Source organism: Citrus sinensis, chromosome 2, assembly GCF_022201045.2.
Source record: "Citrus sinensis cultivar Valencia sweet orange chromosome 2, DVS_A1.0, whole genome shotgun sequence".
Classification (NCBI taxonomy): Eukaryota; Viridiplantae; Streptophyta; class Magnoliopsida; order Sapindales; family Rutaceae; genus Citrus; species Citrus sinensis.
In genome coordinates, this window is record NC_068557.1 from 28,751,805 (window position 1) to 28,768,660 (window position 16,856).

The 16,856-nt window shown below is 36.8% G+C and overlaps 5 protein-coding genes, 1 long non-coding RNA gene and 1 other non-coding gene across 8 annotated transcripts; 1 reads left to right on the forward strand and 6 right to left on the reverse strand.

The window, feature by feature from the left end:
• The first annotated feature begins 446 nt into the window (after positions 1-446).
• On the forward strand, positions 447-1,386 carry LOC127900447 (uncharacterized). Its single transcript, XR_008052611.1, has 2 exons — positions 447-668; positions 969-1,386. It is a non-coding gene; the product is annotated as an uncharacterized LOC127900447 (long non-coding RNA).
• Positions 917-3,800, reverse strand: LOC102630494 (cysteine-rich receptor-like protein kinase 10). The gene is made up of 6 exons (XM_006468170.3): positions 2,873-3,800; positions 2,564-2,790; positions 2,276-2,486; positions 1,719-1,956; positions 1,383-1,533; positions 917-1,279 (listed from the first exon to the last, which is right to left on the reverse strand). Exons 1-6 carry the CDS (start codon positions 3,774-3,776, stop codon positions 974-976), a joined length of 2,037 nt encoding a protein of 678 aa, XP_006468233.2. The 5' UTR covers positions 3,777-3,800; the 3' UTR covers positions 917-973.
• A 1,956-nt stretch (positions 3,801-5,756) lies between these two features.
• Positions 5,757-6,520, reverse strand: LOC102629996 (nuclear transport factor 2B). The gene is made up of 2 exons (XM_006467929.4): positions 6,112-6,520; positions 5,757-5,977 (listed from the first exon to the last, which is right to left on the reverse strand). The coding sequence occupies exons 1-2, from the start codon at positions 6,412-6,414 to the stop codon at positions 5,903-5,905; spliced, it is 378 nt and encodes a 125-aa protein (XP_006467992.1). The 5' UTR covers positions 6,415-6,520; the 3' UTR covers positions 5,757-5,902.
• Positions 6,521-7,811: 1,291 nt separating this feature from the next.
• On the reverse strand, positions 7,812-10,493 carry LOC102629722 (probable dolichyl-diphosphooligosaccharide--protein glycosyltransferase subunit 3B). The gene is made up of 2 exons (XM_006467928.3): positions 9,340-10,493; positions 7,812-8,176 (listed from the first exon to the last, which is right to left on the reverse strand). Exon 1 carries the CDS (start codon positions 10,399-10,401, stop codon positions 9,358-9,360), a length of 1,044 nt encoding a protein of 347 aa, XP_006467991.1. The 5' UTR covers positions 10,402-10,493; the 3' UTR covers positions 7,812-8,176; positions 9,340-9,357.
• Positions 10,494-10,758: 265 nt separating this feature from the next.
• Positions 10,759-13,558, reverse strand: LOC102629430 (pentatricopeptide repeat-containing protein At4g21170). Of its 2 annotated transcripts, XM_006467927.4 has the most exons (2): positions 12,240-13,558; positions 10,759-12,119 (listed from the first exon to the last, which is right to left on the reverse strand). In XM_006467927.4, the coding sequence occupies exons 1-2, from the start codon at positions 12,670-12,672 to the stop codon at positions 10,936-10,938; spliced, it is 1,617 nt and encodes a 538-aa protein (XP_006467990.2). In that variant the 5' UTR covers positions 12,673-13,558; the 3' UTR covers positions 10,759-10,935. The 2 variants fall into 2 exon arrangements, with proteins under 2 accessions (XP_006467990.2, XP_015382500.2); XM_015527014.3 differs by having other exon boundaries at positions 10,759-13,558.
• A 147-nt stretch (positions 13,559-13,705) lies between these two features.
• LOC102629135 (thiamine thiazole synthase 2, chloroplastic) lies at positions 13,706-15,206 on the reverse strand. The gene is made up of 2 exons (XM_006467926.3): positions 14,230-15,206; positions 13,706-14,121 (listed from the first exon to the last, which is right to left on the reverse strand). The coding sequence occupies exons 1-2, from the start codon at positions 15,139-15,141 to the stop codon at positions 13,954-13,956; spliced, it is 1,080 nt and encodes a 359-aa protein (XP_006467989.1). The 5' UTR covers positions 15,142-15,206; the 3' UTR covers positions 13,706-13,953.
• Positions 15,207-16,472: 1,266 nt separating this feature from the next.
• Positions 16,473-16,552, reverse strand: TRNAL-UAG (transfer RNA leucine (anticodon UAG)). Its single transcript has one exon. It is a non-coding gene; the product is annotated as a tRNA-Leu (tRNA).
• Positions 16,553-16,856: the final 304 nt, after the last annotated feature.

Below are 16,856 nucleotides of genomic sequence, written 5' to 3' on the forward strand. Positions count from 1 at the left end.
CTAATAAATTTATGCTAAAATCAATTTCCCTACGTGCATTATGTCAAGTATTATAATGATGAATTGCAAACATTATTAGCCCAATTAGTTTTTAACAAGCAGAGGCAAAGCTAAAGGTGGCCTAACCCAGGTTGGTAAAACAAAACGAAAAAAGGGTTAACTACAAAATTACCTCTATGGTAAAAAAATATATTAAAAGAAATAGGTAAAGCTATTTCGTTTAGTATTAAGTAAATAATATATTCATCCAAGTTCTAAGGGCATGTTTGGCTGACAGGAGAGGAGGTGGGAAAGGAAGTGAATTTAAAATCTTGAATAATTTCTTTTGTTTGGTTGGCATAAACTAATAGGAATTTAATTTCAACGGAAATTTAATATCTGGTATAATAAGGAATTCGAATTCTTCTTTGAAATGTAGGAATTCTAATTCCCTGACTTAAAAATAATTGAATTGTCCTTTGTAACCTCAAAACATTTCCAAATTTTCAATTTTGCCCTTAGTTTAAAATTTAGAAGATGAAACCCTAAAATCACTTTATCTCTCGATTTCTCTCTATCTAGCAGCCCCCTCTATGATTTTCATCCATTTTCCCAGCCACTGCCATCGATTCAAATCAGTTGCTGCCATGGATTCATCTTAAAATAAGGAGAACAAGACGAAAACCGACGTAAATTTTTATGATTTTATAGATTTATTAAGTTGTTTTATGTTAATTTTTTTGATTTGTTGAGTTTATGATTCTGTTTGGTTGCTGAGAAAATTATGGCTAATTTATTTTTGTTTTGTGTGTTTATTGAACTAGACTTGATTATTTTCTCTTTCAGTATATTTAAACATTAGTAAGTGAATAAAAAAATGCATATGGAGCATGAATTAAACAAATAAAGAGAGAAGAAACATAGAGGATGCAGAGAATTACGAAACGAGAGACAGTTATTTATTCATTTATTTTTTCCACTCCGAACAGTTTTATCAGCGAGGTGACATAGTTGAAAGAGTAATCGCATTAACAGAGCAATGGTCTTCAGAATGTGATACGAATTGACCAGAAGCGACTCGGCTGACGGAAAATGCCGGTTGGGTTGGTTTCGGAAGTGTCACGATGTCACTTGCTAACATAACAGCCACAGAAGACATAGTTGGTCTGTCCATTGGATCTTCCTGAACGCACAACAATCCAATATGAATATATTTCAATAATTCAGCCTGATCGCATGACTGTTTTACCACTGAATCCATCAACTCTGCTGCATGTCCTTCACACCATAGTTTCCATATCTGAAATTGATGTAAACAAAGATGATATGAGAGTAAGAGAGTATCAACCATTGGCAGTCATTTATTTTTCCAGAAAGCAAGAAAGAAAGAGAAAATTACATACATAAGCAAGGAGACTTGGACCATGTTCTAAATGATAAAATCCACTGCTCTTTTTCCCACTGATAATCTCCAGCAGGACAACTCCAAAACTGAAAACATCTGATTTCACCGAAAATATCCCTTCCATAGCGTACTCCGGGGCCATGTATCCACTGTTTTGAAAATAAAACAATAATGATGTCATAATAAATGCCTTAGAGAAAAACTAGTGCCATATAGTACGACCCTAGTTTAAGGTCATAATTAGCTAAAACCATACACAATACAATATGGGTTGGCTATGTTAAAGCCTTGAAAACAAAGAAATCATACACAGAAAGGAATGGAATGTACTCACTATGTTCCAACGACTCTATTGGTGTTAGCTTCACTTTGGTTTCCACCAAATATTCTTGCCATTCCAAAATCAGATATCTTTGGGTTCATCTCATGGTCGAGTAAAACATTACTAGCTTTGAGATCCCGATGAATAATTTTGAGTCGAGAATCCTCATGTAAATACAAAAGACCCCGTGCAATTCCCTTAATGATACTTATGCGTCTTTTCCAATCCAATTGTACACTTCTCATTGAATCTAACAATTAGTTGGAAAAATTAAACATTTAGCATGATTAGAAGCATGCCTTGTGGCTTCACGAGAAAAGTAAAACAAACGGAGGAAAAAGAAAGACTTGGTACAGTTGTTGTTGTGCTAGTAGTTAATTATGTTCCACAAACAGAGCAAACAGGACCACTTCCAACTTGGAAGGCTTAGTACAAACCAGAATAAAGCCAAAATATCCCACATTATGCTTCTACTTATACAACTTAACAATCAGCAATCACCAAGCAATAAATGAAATGCAACTTCTCATGTGTACATTAGCCAATATTAGAAAGGGTTAGTGACAAACCAAAGAGGAAAACATCTAGGCTTTTATTAGGCATATACTCATAGATGAGCAGTGATTCGTTTTCCTCCAAGCAGCATCCCAAGAGCCTCACGAGATTTTTGTGTTGCAATTTGGCAATAACTGTCACTTCATTCTTGAACTCTTGTAAGCCTTGGCCAGATGTTCTTGAGAGCCTCTTCACTGCAATTTCCTTGCCATCCGCTAATACACCCTGCAATTAAATTTTCTTTTCATATGCATGGATTAATGTTGCGATTTATAGCTGCATTGGCATCACTTCATAGTTACCTTGTAGACGGGGCCGAATCCACCTTCTCCAAGCTTATTTTCTTGAGAGAAATCCTGAGTAGCCTTGACTATGTCGATGAGATCCAATGGAAACAGAGGAAACGCTTGAGATTCCTCCTGCTTCTCTCCATGTAGAAGAACATCAAATGAGTAGTCGTTGCTAATTCTGCCATCTCCTGCTCCTAGATTAAGCAATTGAAACTTTTGATGACTCTTTGCTTTCTCTTCTGCAAGACAAATGAATTAACTTTACTTTCTAATTGAAAAAGAAAGGGAGGCGGGTGGAGTTGAAACTGCAGGAGCCGTTACCTCGGACTCTTTTATTTCTTCTCCTGATTATACACCAAAGAAAAGAAGTAGACAGCAAAAATACTATGATTGCTGATGCAGCTTCCGCAATCGTAATCCATCTTTTACTAGTTTTGTTAGGTGCAGTGACGGTAACTGTTGGGGTGTCGACGAGGAAACGGTACAGCTCGTACCTTATAGAACAACTTGCGCAGAAAATTCTAGCCCCAAGCTTTCCCTTGCTGCAGGTTGGAATTTGAGCGACAGCCGAGTTCAGGCAAACATTGCAGTCCGATTTTGACAAATCTGGTATGCAATGCACAGTAGTTTGAAGTGTATCAAAGCTAGAGATATTAATCGTTTGGGCTGCGTACTTGGAATCGCTTGAGGCTGCATTTCGAATTTCATCATTGAACGTCTGATTCAAAATCTGAGCAAGCTTATCAGGTTCGGTGGTGTAGTTTTCGTTTTTCACGCACAAGAATGGAGATGTATCCAGAGTAGTGGCGAAAAATTTGTTAGAATATCGGACCATACAAATGTCATACCAAATGGTTGCTTCCTTGGTGCCGTTACAGGATTCCACTAGGATATCGATTGCATCAAATATGCAATTTTGGCAGACCTGGTGAGAAACGTCAAATCGACAAAGAAAAAGACCGTAAACTTTGTCAGGATTATCTCCCACGCTTGCATTGCGGTAGAGTGAGTTGCCACCTTCTTCGTGAAGCTTCCGGTTGAAGAGTTTACTGAGATTGTATATGTAGATGATGGAAGCAGTATTATTAGTGCCGCGTGGGCAGAATTTGTACTGATACTCCACTGGGTTGGTGGCTTCAGCTTCAGCGTCCCATGAAGTCCGTAACATAAGCATAGCTAAGCAAAGAAAGGAAACAAGGTGAAGCAACCGAATTATGATCGGCATATTTGTTAGTTAATCAATATAGCACATTTACTGGAAAAGCAACACTTAGCCACGACTATATATCGATCGATGTCAAGCAAGCCAGTGTAGACTATTGATTAAATTTATTAGTTACCAGTTAATTTCCAGGCATCTTCACATTGGATATATACTTACAAGTTGAAAGTCCATACAAATCCAAAAGAGTTTACTGACTGAGCACTGTTCATGATTCACGAACGACTTGACTTTTATTATAAAGAAAAAGAACTGTTCTTAGTTTAGCCGGCAGAATTCTAGATTAACATGAATGTTACAAGCCGACGTTAGGTATAGAATGAGATGGCATTAATACATTGGTCGATACGCAGTCATAATGTATTAAATAACTAGGAAAAAAAATTGTATAATGTTAAACAACTAGGAAAAAAAAATTGTATAATCTCTATTCTTTAATGTTTCAATTGAGTATTAGGTATAGAATGAGAATGAAATGAGATTAATTAATTCTCGGATTAATGTCAATTGAGTAATTTTTTTTTTTTTAATTACATGAGACTATTGCTCAAACTACAATTCATATTACATGAGACTATAACTGATATTTACAAATCAGACTATTACTGATATTACATGAGACTATAACTGATATTTACAAATCTTCTTAATTTCACTAAATTTGTGCTCCTCACAATCTTCCAAGACCAGGACGTTCAGATAGTTTTTGACTATAGCAGCAAATGCTAGTTTACTTTCACAAAAATCATAAAATTAATTTTACATGTTACATTCTATCCTATTGAAAAAAAAAATTCATATAATTAATTTTGAACTGTTTTAATTTGATCCCTGCTCCTTCCCCTGCTATCACGCCCACGGCCCACCCAGCCTACTTTATTTGATAAGAACATTTGTTTATCTATGCCTATCAATTATTTGTGCTCCTTTGTTTGAGTTTATATATATAGGGTAAAATATGTGCAAGAATTCCGGAGCAAAAAACTAATAATGTGAGCGATCAGTTAATAAATAAAAAAATTAAAGGTAATTATTTAGGTGTGGTTAGTTGTCTGATTAGTTTAGTAGTGTTTAATGAGAACTAAGAAAAACTAAAAGAATTAAACGCTAGGCTTAGAAAGTCTTGGATCGCATGTGTCATAATTTTCTACAAAAGTTTAGAAAAACTTTTATTAGAAGAGGATTCAAAACTAGAGTATGGGAATGTGAGATTGATCTACAATTTAATTTCATCATTTTTTTTAGTAGTTACAAACTACATATATATTATAATAAGAGATCCATTGAAATTCTAAATACATATATTTATGGTAAAAAGATTGTATTAGAAAGCATAACACTTTAACTGAGTGCATCAATTTTAATTATAATGATATATACATTTAAATATAACATTCCCTATAACACCATAATTATGGTTTCATTTTACTTTGAAAAGTTTTTTGCATGTAAGCGCCATTTGTTGTAATTGTAGGTTAGATTTTATATACAAATCTCAAAACTAGATCGAGTCCTTTATTTTTGACAAGGCAGCTACAAGCCAGAAATTTGTATATTTTTTAATCTAAATTTGTAGCCATGATCGATTGCTAATAAGATGAGAAAGAGAAAGAATAAGAAGAGATGAACAAGAAAGAAAATCGCTCGAGATAGAGGAGAAATTATAAATCATTAAACATTAAACAGAAGACAGAGGACAGAGAAAAAATTTATGATTAATTAGTATCATCAAATCTTGATCCTTCATTGTTCTTTATAATCCAAGGACCTAAAATTTTTGCCAAAATTTGTGTTTAAACTTATGGATATTGAACCTACCCCTTATAATGGAAGATTACTTGTTAATCGATGAGCATTAGGATTGTTATTTCACTTACTTAGAATTTATTCCAACCGTCTTGGATTATCTTATTCTATTTAATTTCTAATCACTTCCGCAAACTAAAGATAGCAAGTATACGATGAGAAAGAACGATCAAGAAATTGTTTTTTGAAAATAAAATGAGCAAATTAATTGGTTCATAATATGGCACGGCCCGGGGGATTACAATAACAGTATGTGTTGATGGAACACATTACGCAGCACCAGGACTGTTGACAATCTGAATTAAGGAGAAGTAAATAAATATTCAACCATAATTAAGGCGAAATATGTCATTCTGAACAGCGAAGCTTCCCCGCGGCGTAGGAATCAGGTGGAACATCTGCAAATTAAACACTTCAATATCAATGTTTAGTTTTATGTCACTGTAAAGTACAGTAAATGTGACTTGACTTATAGAGGTAATATATATAGAGAACCACAATTGGTGATGTGAAGTGAAGTGAAATTCATAACCTGGCTGAATCTCAAGTGGTGGTCCTCTCCGGCCAACTGAAGGCTGCCGCTGACAAAGATGAGTAAGCCGCCGGTGGATGGACAGGGCTGGGAATCAATGGTGCTGATCATGTGTCGGCATTGATCGAACGGTAGCTGGTTAAACTTGGTAGAGATATCATCAACTCCAAAAAATTTTTGGCCTTCAAATGTGAGCATGGAAGTTGGTTGATAGAGAGAAGAAAGGGAAGCTCTATCGTTGTCAAAGAGGTGGTAGTAATGACCCACAAATGTCTTTCCCACCAATTCAGTCTGATCTTCCATTCTCTCTTTTCTTTCCAACTCCTCTTCTTCGGTAGTCTCCACCAGCCCCTCAAATAACGTAGGGGAAAGGGTGCATGTGACCAATTAATTAATTAATTAAATTAGTGCATTTCAGATGGGTGGGCAGTGGGATAAAGCACTAACAAAATTAAAGTAGTAGTGGACGGTGACATGTGACGTGAGGGTAATTGAAGGGTAATGCTGAGGAGAATCGATATAATGCTGCCTTTGTACGCAAAGTTGGAAAGGGTGATAGAAATAGTATAATGCACTTTTGTTTTGAAAAATCTAATGGCATCAACCTTTGAACCTTGTGTTGGTTTTTTTCACAGCCTCTTGACCGTCCAAATGCACTTTTTAAATCAGCTTCTGTGATTGTTAGAATATTTAGTCTCAAGGACAGGAGGAGTGAAGAAATGGAAGTGAGATTTACAGAGAGTTACTAAAGATTACAACTCAGAGCGTGATGGCTACACTGCTCTTTTCAGTGTTTAGTGGGTCTTTTGCTCAAAGCCGAAAGTATGGAATAATTGCCTTTTCTGAATTGAGTGATCATTCATTCTTTCCGAGTCCAATCCGTAACTTCCTCTTGGGAAAAGTCGGCAGGAGTTTCTTTAGGAAAACCCATTTGTTCATTTAGCGGGCTAGAACTAGTCCTACAAGATCAGATCGTTGGAATCAAGATGCGTGCCCAGAAAGTTCCAGACTAATTTCTTTCCTATTGCAGATTTTGCGTGTTATACTCAACATATCTTTATGCTTGTCCATGATAAACATTTCAATATTGTACAACCTAAAACTAAAAGATTGAAAGCAAAATTCCACAAGCGGAATGAAAGAAAGAAACTCTGGAAGGATCGATCATTTGGAGGCTCCGAACAAACTCTCAAACTGGAGCAATGGGTCAGAAATGAAGAAGGTTGATTGAATTTGGTATTGCAATCCGTTTTGGCATCAGATGCTAGACTCACACTAAATGTGCAAAGCACATTCTTCAACTGGTTCAATGGGCAATTTTGGGAGCAACAGCAGAGAACCCTCGCTTTTGCCCCTTAAAACGCTAGACCTTGGACATGGCCTAGCCCAATTTGAGTTAAGACTGTGGGTTGGGTTAAGCAATTAGCGTCATGAAATATCATATCTGCTATGCTGCTTGAAAATCACTTTTTAGTCTCTAATATGGCATAATCTTGATCACCCAAGGACCAGGACAGCAAGACGGGGCACCTAACTAGCTTCACATTTAGAATACAGAAAGGGAAGGAGGAAAAACTGAGCATCTGCCTCATCTGCTTAATCCACGATGCCTATGCTAAATAAGCTTTGAGGTTTCCACATGGAATAAAAGCAGCCCTTCACTCTGCTCTGTGGCTGAGCAGAGTGATAAAACAGAAACAGAACAAATGGTGTATCATGTATACGAGCTTCAATTGTGTTCATCAAGGAAAAGCAGGATCCAAATGAAACAATACATGGAGGACAGTCATGACTATTGATCCTAATACAACATAAAACTTATAATTGCGTTGTTTCAGATCTTAAATAACAATTTAGCGTACTAAGGTATATATAAAAATGTGATATGTGAATCTCTAGAGGAATTGATATTATCAAAACCATAACATATCACAATAAACTTCTTAGCCAACCAGTTCAACCAACATAATCTATAAATGTAATTGCAATCAGCAGCTAGAAACAAGAAAGCAGCAACTTAAAACTTCCCTTTGTTTCCCGCGCCATTCATTCAACAAATTATAGGCTGCATCAAAATAAAGATGCAAGTTATTCTGCTGTTTCGCATATAAAAACATGGACGACAGTGATGAGGCTAGACATGGAAAAAGAAAATAAGCAAAAAGTAAATAAAGTCACCACGACATTTCCTCGTGATAGAAAAATGGAAATAGTACCAACTAAGAGATACTCCCTTGTTGGATGAAAGGGCTTTCAGTGTTACCATTTGATAGAACAATAGTATGCCCAATGGACAAATAAATGCTGCCCACAGTAGCATCCAAATGGAAAGCCCAACTCTGACCACTATATGATACCAGACCAAGCTGTATTTGATTTAGAACTCACAAGTCACAATAACCTGATTAACTAAAGTTTCAAGCCATCAAAATCTGGGATGGAAAAATCTGTGATGCCACTCTCTCACACACAAGAAAACTGCAAAAGTCCCAACAAGAAAGACTCAACTACAAATATTAGTATTAATCTTTCAAATACGGACCTTATGGTAAATACAAGCAGGTGACCTGATCAATCCAATTTCCCAGACAGAAAGGGATTGAAGTAAAATTTCTCATAACCAGGAATATTGTATTCATCACCATCATCTCATGTTTGGTTAGAGTTCACAAATATCTGTATGTCAAAACCATTGCATCTACGACACCCTACAGGTATCAAGGACAAGGTAATTTCAAAAGTAGATTGAGTAACCTAGAACAAGCAAACATGTGTGTTCATAGGGAAAAATTCATCGAAACAATCAAGGCTGAGGGACACATTGTCAGTCCAGAAAAATATTAGGAACCCCCTGCCAACACTGAACCCCACCCACCCCCCCCAAAAAAAAAAAAAGAAAGGCATGATATGGAAACAACAGGAACCTCTAAGACTTTAGTTGCAATCCAGTCATAGATAAATTCAGCCAAGTTCCTTAACCTCCTCAAGATTTAGCAATGTCTTCTACTTCTAGCTCAATGGCTGAACTTGGTATAGCAATAGTAGAAGATCACAAGTATAACCTAAACATAAAAGTGTGGAAACGGCATTACCAGAATTTTGAAAGATTGTCATGGTCAGGTATTAAAAATCTATAGGTGTACAAGTAAAACAAGACAGTCGAAGCAGAAGTTATAATGGAAAATCATATGCTCAAAATGTGAACAAAAAAAAAAAAAAAATCCTGACCACATTCAATTCTTTATCTCAGTTCCAGCTGGAAGGCCAGAAACCATGAACTCCATATCCAGTCTTCCAATTATCCAGGTAAATGACCTTATTCACCGCCCAAAAGGAAATCAACAACGAGACAATCATAACCCATCTCTGTATTGACACACTCTTCACTCTAACAAGACCGTGCGTCATCAGCGCCAATAAAAGCCCCACAATAGTGTACAAAAACCCCACAGCAAAACCCTCCGCTCCCAACTGCATCCCGGAACCCTGGTAAAAGAACACCAGCTTGTTCGGATCGTTTCTGTCAGCTAAAAACATGGGCATTTTACGAATTATATTGTGCATTGCACCGGACACACTGAAAAAGTAAACAAAGACGGAACCAAGCAGCCAAATCTTGCGGTCGTGCAGTAAAGTCTCGCCGGCAAATATCTTCTTAGCCATAAATGGTATCCAGATTAAAATTACGACTACGATGAGTCCGATTTGTTTCTTGGAGAGAAGCGGGGGATGATGGATGGGTCCCACGGTGAGTTTGGTACGTGATTGGACGAAATCGGCCATTGACTCGGCCATCCGTGCGAAGTCACCCTGCTCCATCTGAACCGAATCGTCTTTGAGGGATTTGGCATCGGGGCCCACGAGGCGTATGTGAGGGAGAGAGTTGACTGCGAAAAGAGCGAATGAGGATTGGGATTCTTTGAATTCCAGGTAGCAGAAGAAGAGTTTTCCACGAGAAGAAGGATTGTCGACGTTGTTGGCGATGAATGAGGAGGCGACGAGGGAGAACTCGTTGCGGAGTTCTTGGAGGTGGAGCTCCGGCTTGTTGTGGAGCTGATGAGCGTCGAAGAATATGAGGATAGAGTATGGCCGTGGGGTTTTTGTGGAGGTTAAGAAACGGGAGACTAGTTGGTCGTTTAGGTGGATCACACCGGCTTCTGATTGAGATTGCAGGTTTAGCAGCTCCGATACCAAATCCGAGTTCGAATCCGACGTGGATAATGAGACCAAGAGTATTATAATGGCTGCGAAGTAGAGGATCAAATGGTTCATTTTTGGGGAGATCGCCATTGTTCGACACTGGCGTTTGGAGTTCTGTTTTAGCCTTCTAGGTTTTCGATTTGGGAGTCCGAGGAGATGACCAAACAAACTTGAAGACTTTCAGACTTTCAGACTTTCAGACGACTTTCAGCCTGGGTCAATACGACGACGGTTTTGCGTTGTTTTACTATAATCTAAACGGTCAAATATTATTTACTTTTACATACCATGGAATACGACATGTCGCTCTATTTAGCTGCTCGTTGGAAATTTTAGGGTCTCTCGACACAGGACGATATCATAAACACCGCAACAAAAACAACTACAAAATAATCAGAATGAATACAAGATTGCGGCAACATTTCCATGATGGTGGCAGATTATCTCTACTGGGAGAAAAGAGAAAAGTCAAATTGTGAATGTGAAATTGGATCATAAAGCTCTGTGACTCAATTCAGCTCAATACCGTTTAAGTTTCAAAACCTTCAGCATAAACATAAATGAATCATCAAAGGGTGGATCCAGTTTGAATTTGATCATGATATACACGTTCAGTTAAGTCTATCACATGAATCCAGAAATCACTTGTTTATATGTTGCTTCATCAGGTTTGTGTCCCATCTTCAACATTTCATCATGATTTTTCATGGCTTTTCTCAGCTCCTTGAGGTGACAAAGCCTGCTAACCACAATCACAAAGCTTGAGCTGCTCACAACTTTAAGTTCCTTCATGTAATCAAATATCCGGACTGCTTCTTCCATTCTTCCATCTTTGAACAGTCCGTCAAGAAGTACATCATATGTTGCTACATCCAAGCTGCCTTTCAATTTCTCTATCTTAATATGCAAGGCAATAGCTTTATCAATCTGTCTGTTGGAGCAGTAGTACTCCATTAAGGAGGAACAACAAAAGGAATCAAGCAATAAACCTTGATCTAAAACAGCACTCAACAATTCCTCCACTTCTTTCCATTTACCTTTACCGCATTGTGATGCTACAAATCTAGACAACTCCATTGCACAAGGAATGTATCCTCTTTCTACGACATCCCTTAACAATCCACATACCTCCTCGGGCTGATGTTCTTTGCACAGGACATTTACAAATGCATAATAATCACTATCCCTCACCGTGATACCCCTTTCAGATATCAAGTGGTAAATTTGAATAGCTTCCTTTACTCTTCCTTCTTTAGACAATGCCTTTAACATACACCCACATGTATCATCCTGTAATTCAATCTTCTCATCACAAGCTCTCTTGAAAATCATCTCTGCTGCATATGTCTTCCCCATATCAGAAAGCTTTTGAATGACAGAATCATTTCCAGATAGAAAATGTTTTGGAAGCAACTTTTTCTCTACCATTAAACCCACTATCGTATCACTCACTTCAGTTTTTTCATATCTACGAGCCCCATCAAGTATCGAACTATAAGTACTAAAACCAGGAGTTAAATTTCTACCATTACACATCTCATTTAATCTATCAAACGCAGCTCCAAAATCCCCTTTTTTGCTATAAAAGTCAATAACAAGATTATACATAACAGAGCTGTAAATTCCCGAATCCAACAGTCCTAAAACAACCTCAAATTTTCCACTTCTACAAAGAATCTGAGCAACCAATGACCAAGTAAACTTATTTGGCGACACTCCATCCCGAACCATGGCACCATATAAACACGAAGCTAGTCTAATCTCATTTTGTCTGTACAAAGCATCAAGCAACGCATTACAGGCACTAACTGCAGGTACAAAACCGTAAACTCTCATCATTCTATACACCTCTAAACCGTCCATAAACAAACCCTTATGTGAATAGCAATCAAGAACTAAACTTAAAGCATCAGACTGAGAATCTCTACCTTCACAAGATTGAATCATGGAATGAGTAAGCACAGTGGCAGTGTGCGTCTGGATTAAAGAATCCAAAATGGGTTTGATGCGCTCGGTTTGACCCGACCCGAGAAGTAATCGGATGATGTGGCACTGGGATATGAGGTCAGGTTCGAAGTGTAAACTGGTTTTAATCCAATAGAAGAAGTTGAGAGAGACTTGCGGGTTGTGTTTGGTTTTGTGGAGGATTTGAAGGAAGAGAGAAGGGGTTAGTTTGGAGGAAAGGTGGAGGTTTTGCAGAAGAGAGGGCCAGTTGTGTCTTTGTAAGAGAGTGGATGAGATTTGATGGACTAGCTGGGTTCGTTTGATTTGGGTTCTCCAATTGATAGAAGTTTTTTTCGCTTTTGTTGTTGAAGTTGAGAATACTTTGATGAATTGGTAAATTCTGTTGTTGGGAAGCATTTCATTTTCTGTGAAGACACAGATCAACTCTGTATTGTTTGCTTGTATGACGACAATGTAGACAACATAACGGGCATGGCAAAAATATCCGCCCGGCCCGGATTTGGCGATTTCGGTCCGAGTTACATCCGGTCGAAGATGAGGTTGGACCGGTCCTAATCTAAGCGTCTCTGAGGGTCCGTGTGGGATCTCACATATTACATATATTTAAAATTTTAAACATTTTAAATTCGTATTTTCAAACTCAATTTCATCAAAACAAAATTATAAAATAAGTTAAAAATATACATATATAATATTATAAAATATAAATTCAGATTTTTTAATTTGATCGAGTGTTCAAAAAACATGCTTAGACTGAATTTGGACATTGCCATAAATTGGTTTGAGTTTTTGTCATTCCTACAAACACACAATTGATGAGAGTAAACTGATGTTGTTTGTTTAGGTAGTTTGAGAATTAATGGACTCTTCTCACTTTAATCATGGTCATTGGATAAACTTTACACAAAATTTAATTCTTAGTCTAATTTAAAATTTAATTTATAAGATGATCCTTGTTAAGAAGTTACATATCATCAATAAAAATATTATAATCACAAACTCAAATATAGTTTAATTAATACAATTTTTAAATTATTGGAAACTATTATTGTGTTGATGTAAGTTACGTCATTATATAACTTAACAATACCTCTATGAGAATCACTTAAAAATCTCATCGAAAACTTTAATTTTTTTACTGTTATTGTTAAATCAATTTTAGCGAGAAAAACTCATTTTTCTTCATTTTTTTTTCTTTTTGTTTCTCTTTTCTTTTGGAGCAGTCATTCAATTTGGATTCGTAATCATATCTTGGTTCAATTGGAAGAAATGATAGCAATAATTTTCTTATAGGATCTAAATGCCACTGCCTGTGAGTCGCTGACTTATTCTTCAATAGCTCTCCCGGAGATAGAGCCCTCCCCGAGCTCCTTCCGCTCTTTGGGAGCTTACAGTTTTATGTACCGAGTATTACGGAAACTCTGAAGGCTATGTAAACATTTGCTTTTATTTTTTATTTTCTATTTCAACATAAAAGCAGCATTGCCGTGTTTTTTTTTTTTAGCTGTTGAATTCATTAATTTGGAACTCAACAAAAATCGAAGAAAAATTACACCAAATTTCTCCATCCCCACGATATTTAGTGGCCGATCGTAGTTACAATTTTTATTTTTTTTGGGTTTATTGTTGATTTTGAATTCTCATCAAAATGTACATAATTCTCAGATTTTATAATTTTTAAGCATCAACAATCTCGCTGTTCTCAGTGGCAGCAAGGACAAACTCTGGCTGTACTTCCGTAACTTCACTGAATGTCCCATCTATCGCATTCGGCTGCCCCAATGCCTTCAACGCCAAATGGGCTGCCTTCTGCCCTGAAATCATCATGGCCCCGAATGTAGGTCCCTGCAGGATCATCAGATTTAAATTAAATCAACAAAATCCCCCATTTAATCGTATAATTAAAAACAGAACAGACGTACACAAAATTTAATAAAAATAATTAATTCTCACCATTCTAGGGGCACCGTCGATCTCTGCGACTTCCATGCCCGTGACAATCATGCCAGGCACGATCTCCCTGGTAAGCCTAACGATAGCATCCTCTGCAGTGTTCATATCGAGAGCTTTCATTCCGGGGACGGAGTCAATCATGCCAATACTCTTAAGCCTCTTAACACCGGTAGCCCCAAAAGGGCCGTCATGGCCACACGAGCTGACCACAATCTTGGCCTCCATCACATTGGGGTCCATGCAAGACTGTGTGTCGTGATTCATAGACACCAAGGCCCAGTTTGTGACGACGCCACCTACTCTCCCTCCCTTGACGATCAAATCCTCAGCTGCAACAGCGTTGAACAACTTCACGTTTGGCCTCGCCAACAGCTTGCTCATGATTGTTGAAGTGAACAACGCGGCGTGCTTGATCACGACGTAGTTGTCTTGCTCGTCGTACTCGACGCCGAGCTCGTCTAGGAATCTCTGAGCTGGCTTGCGCACGACCATCGCCGAAAAGAGCTGGCCACCGAGCCATGCGCCACCACCAGGGCTTACTGATTGCTCGATTATGGCGACACGGATTGAGGGGTTCTTGCTGATCTCGTAAGCGCAGGAGAGACCGGCGGAGCCAGCACCGACGACGATGACGTCAGTGTCGGCGTAGGTGACCATGTCAGTCATGTAACGGCGGGTCATTTCACGAGAAACGATTGATTCTTTGATGGGGTCGAATGTGAATGAGTTGAAGTCGTACTGTGGAGTCAAGGACATGGAAATGGTGTGGGTTTGTGATTGTGAGGAGGATCTGATGGGAGTGACACGAGAAGTGATGATTGGGCTGCCATGGAAAGATGACTTGTGGTCTAAGAAAGAAGATTTAGGGCCTGAAGAGAGTGAGGAAGTGAGGGTTGTAGACATGGCTGCCATTATGTTAATTTGTTTGGACACTTGCGTAGGGTTGAAGTTTGCAATGGAATTTTTTAGAAAGGCGACCGTGGAAGTGGGTATTTAAGCACTTGTCAGGCGGTGAGAGTGATGAAAAATATCGTGTGAAAATATCTAGAAAGTGCAATTAGAAGGAGAAGATAGAATTTGAACGGTCCGTATCTTATCTGGAAATTTGGCTATCTACTTGGGATTTCTGATATTTTTTCTCATTTTCCTGTGGAAAAGGAAACAACCAGCACGGCTTTCGGTTCTGTCATTTTCATTTTTTCTCTAAATGTATTTCATGAGCCTACCAAAATTTCTCCAATCACCTTTTACTAATTAAGGCTCTTTTTTTTTTTTCTTTTTTCTCGTCCAAAAAAAAAAAATTTGACATTTCTTTTTTTTCCTGATATATAATCTTAGGACATCTCTAATATAGCAATAAATGTAACACCAAATCACTTTTTACATCATTTTTAGTATAAAATACTTCTCTAATATAACACCAAAATGGTGTAATGAATAGTATTGTATGGTGCAACACTATTTATTACACCAAATTTGGTACTAGAGAAAAAAGTCTCAAATATCTTTATTACTTTATCTTATTTACATATATGTCATATTTATATAACATTTTAAGTTATTATTATTATTTTTGTTATTTTTTTAATTTCATTTTTTTAATTTTTGAATATTATACTAATATTTTAAATAAAAAATATTCATCACAAAAATTAATAATAAAAATAAAATGCCAATAACATTAATTACTAGATTACATCTTACAAATTTAAATTAACACAAATTAAAAAAGCTACTACTACTAGCATAAATTAGAACAATTATTTAGTAATGTGGGAGATCATTATTAGATCCTCCAATATCACCAAAATATTGGCCAATATTATTTCGAATAACTAGAGTATTATTGTTATTGTATTGTATTTTTCTATATTATTGTTGTTATTTATTGTTATTGTATTTTTCTATATGAATGTAATGTTTAATTTTCATAATGTACTAATTAGTTAATTAAATACAAATTTAATAATTTTCTATATTTTTTTGTTAATCGATATAAAATTACTTATTACTTAATTATCTATATTAATAGTAATATTTATTGTGTTAATTGAATTAATTCTTGAAAATTAAAGGAATAAAAAAAAGAATATTCTTTTTGGTGCAAATGAGTTGAAGATGAAATAATAATTTAATGTGAAAAAAATACATTTTTTGTATCGGTATTACACCAAAATGTTGTTATGCATTGGAGATGGCCTTACCACTATCTTCCCCTATTAAAAATTATAATATTGATAGTCTGACAGCTGTGGGATTTGAACCCACGCCCTTTCGGACCAGAGCCTAAATCTGGCGCCTTAGACCACTCGGCCAAACTGTCGCCATGGGTGTGATTTAAACTTTTTTTTATATTTAAAGGATTTTTGTGGTCACTAATTAATGCCAAATTTGCATTGAGGAGCTTTCAAATTTTGGTTTCATTGCTTTAATCTTTTTACTTTTTGAAGACGGCACTTTCGTTATAGATATCCAGGTCCGACTACGCAATCTTTTTACCGACATTTATAACAGCCCCTGAGAGGTTTATTTTATTTTATTTTATTTTTTATATTTTCTTTTGCTCGCACGTGACTTGTTCATATGCTACACGGGAGTGCTCGATAGACCACAAATTAATTTCCTTT

Bases quoted from the DNA above. Each gene is read 5' to 3' on its own strand.
- LOC102630494 (XM_006468170.3), bottom strand. From the start codon at position 3,776: ATGCCGATCATAATTCGGTTGCTTCACCTTGTTTCCTTTCTTTGCTTA. The intron at 2,791-2,872 runs GTAACGGCTCCT...TTTGTCTTGCAG, and splicing joins AAGAAATAAAAGAGTCCGAG to AAGAGAAAGCAAAGAGTCAT. The intron at 1,534-1,718 runs GTGAGTACATTC...TTTTCAAAACAG, and splicing joins AATAGAGTCGTTGGAACATA to TGGATACATGGCCCCGGAGT.
- LOC102629722 (XM_006467928.3), bottom strand. From the start codon at position 10,401: ATGGCGATCTCCCCAAAAATGAACCATTTGATCCTCTACTTCGCAGCC.
- LOC102629996 (XM_006467929.4), bottom strand. From the start codon at position 6,414: ATGGAAGATCAGACTGAATTGGTGGGAAAGACATTTGTGGGTCATTAC. The intron at 5,978-6,111 runs GTTATGAATTTC...TTTAATTTGCAG, and splicing joins ACCACTTGAGATTCAGCCAG to ATGTTCCACCTGATTCCTAC.
- LOC102629430 (XM_015527014.3), bottom strand. From the start codon at position 12,672: ATGCTTCCCAACAACAGAATTTACCAATTCATCAAAGTATTCTCAACT.
- LOC102629135 (XM_006467926.3), bottom strand. From the start codon at position 15,141: ATGGCAGCCATGTCTACAACCCTCACTTCCTCACTCTCTTCAGGCCCT. The intron at 14,122-14,229 runs GTGAGAATTAAT...ATGATCCTGCAG, and splicing joins TCGACGGTGCCCCTAGAATG to GGACCTACATTCGGGGCCAT.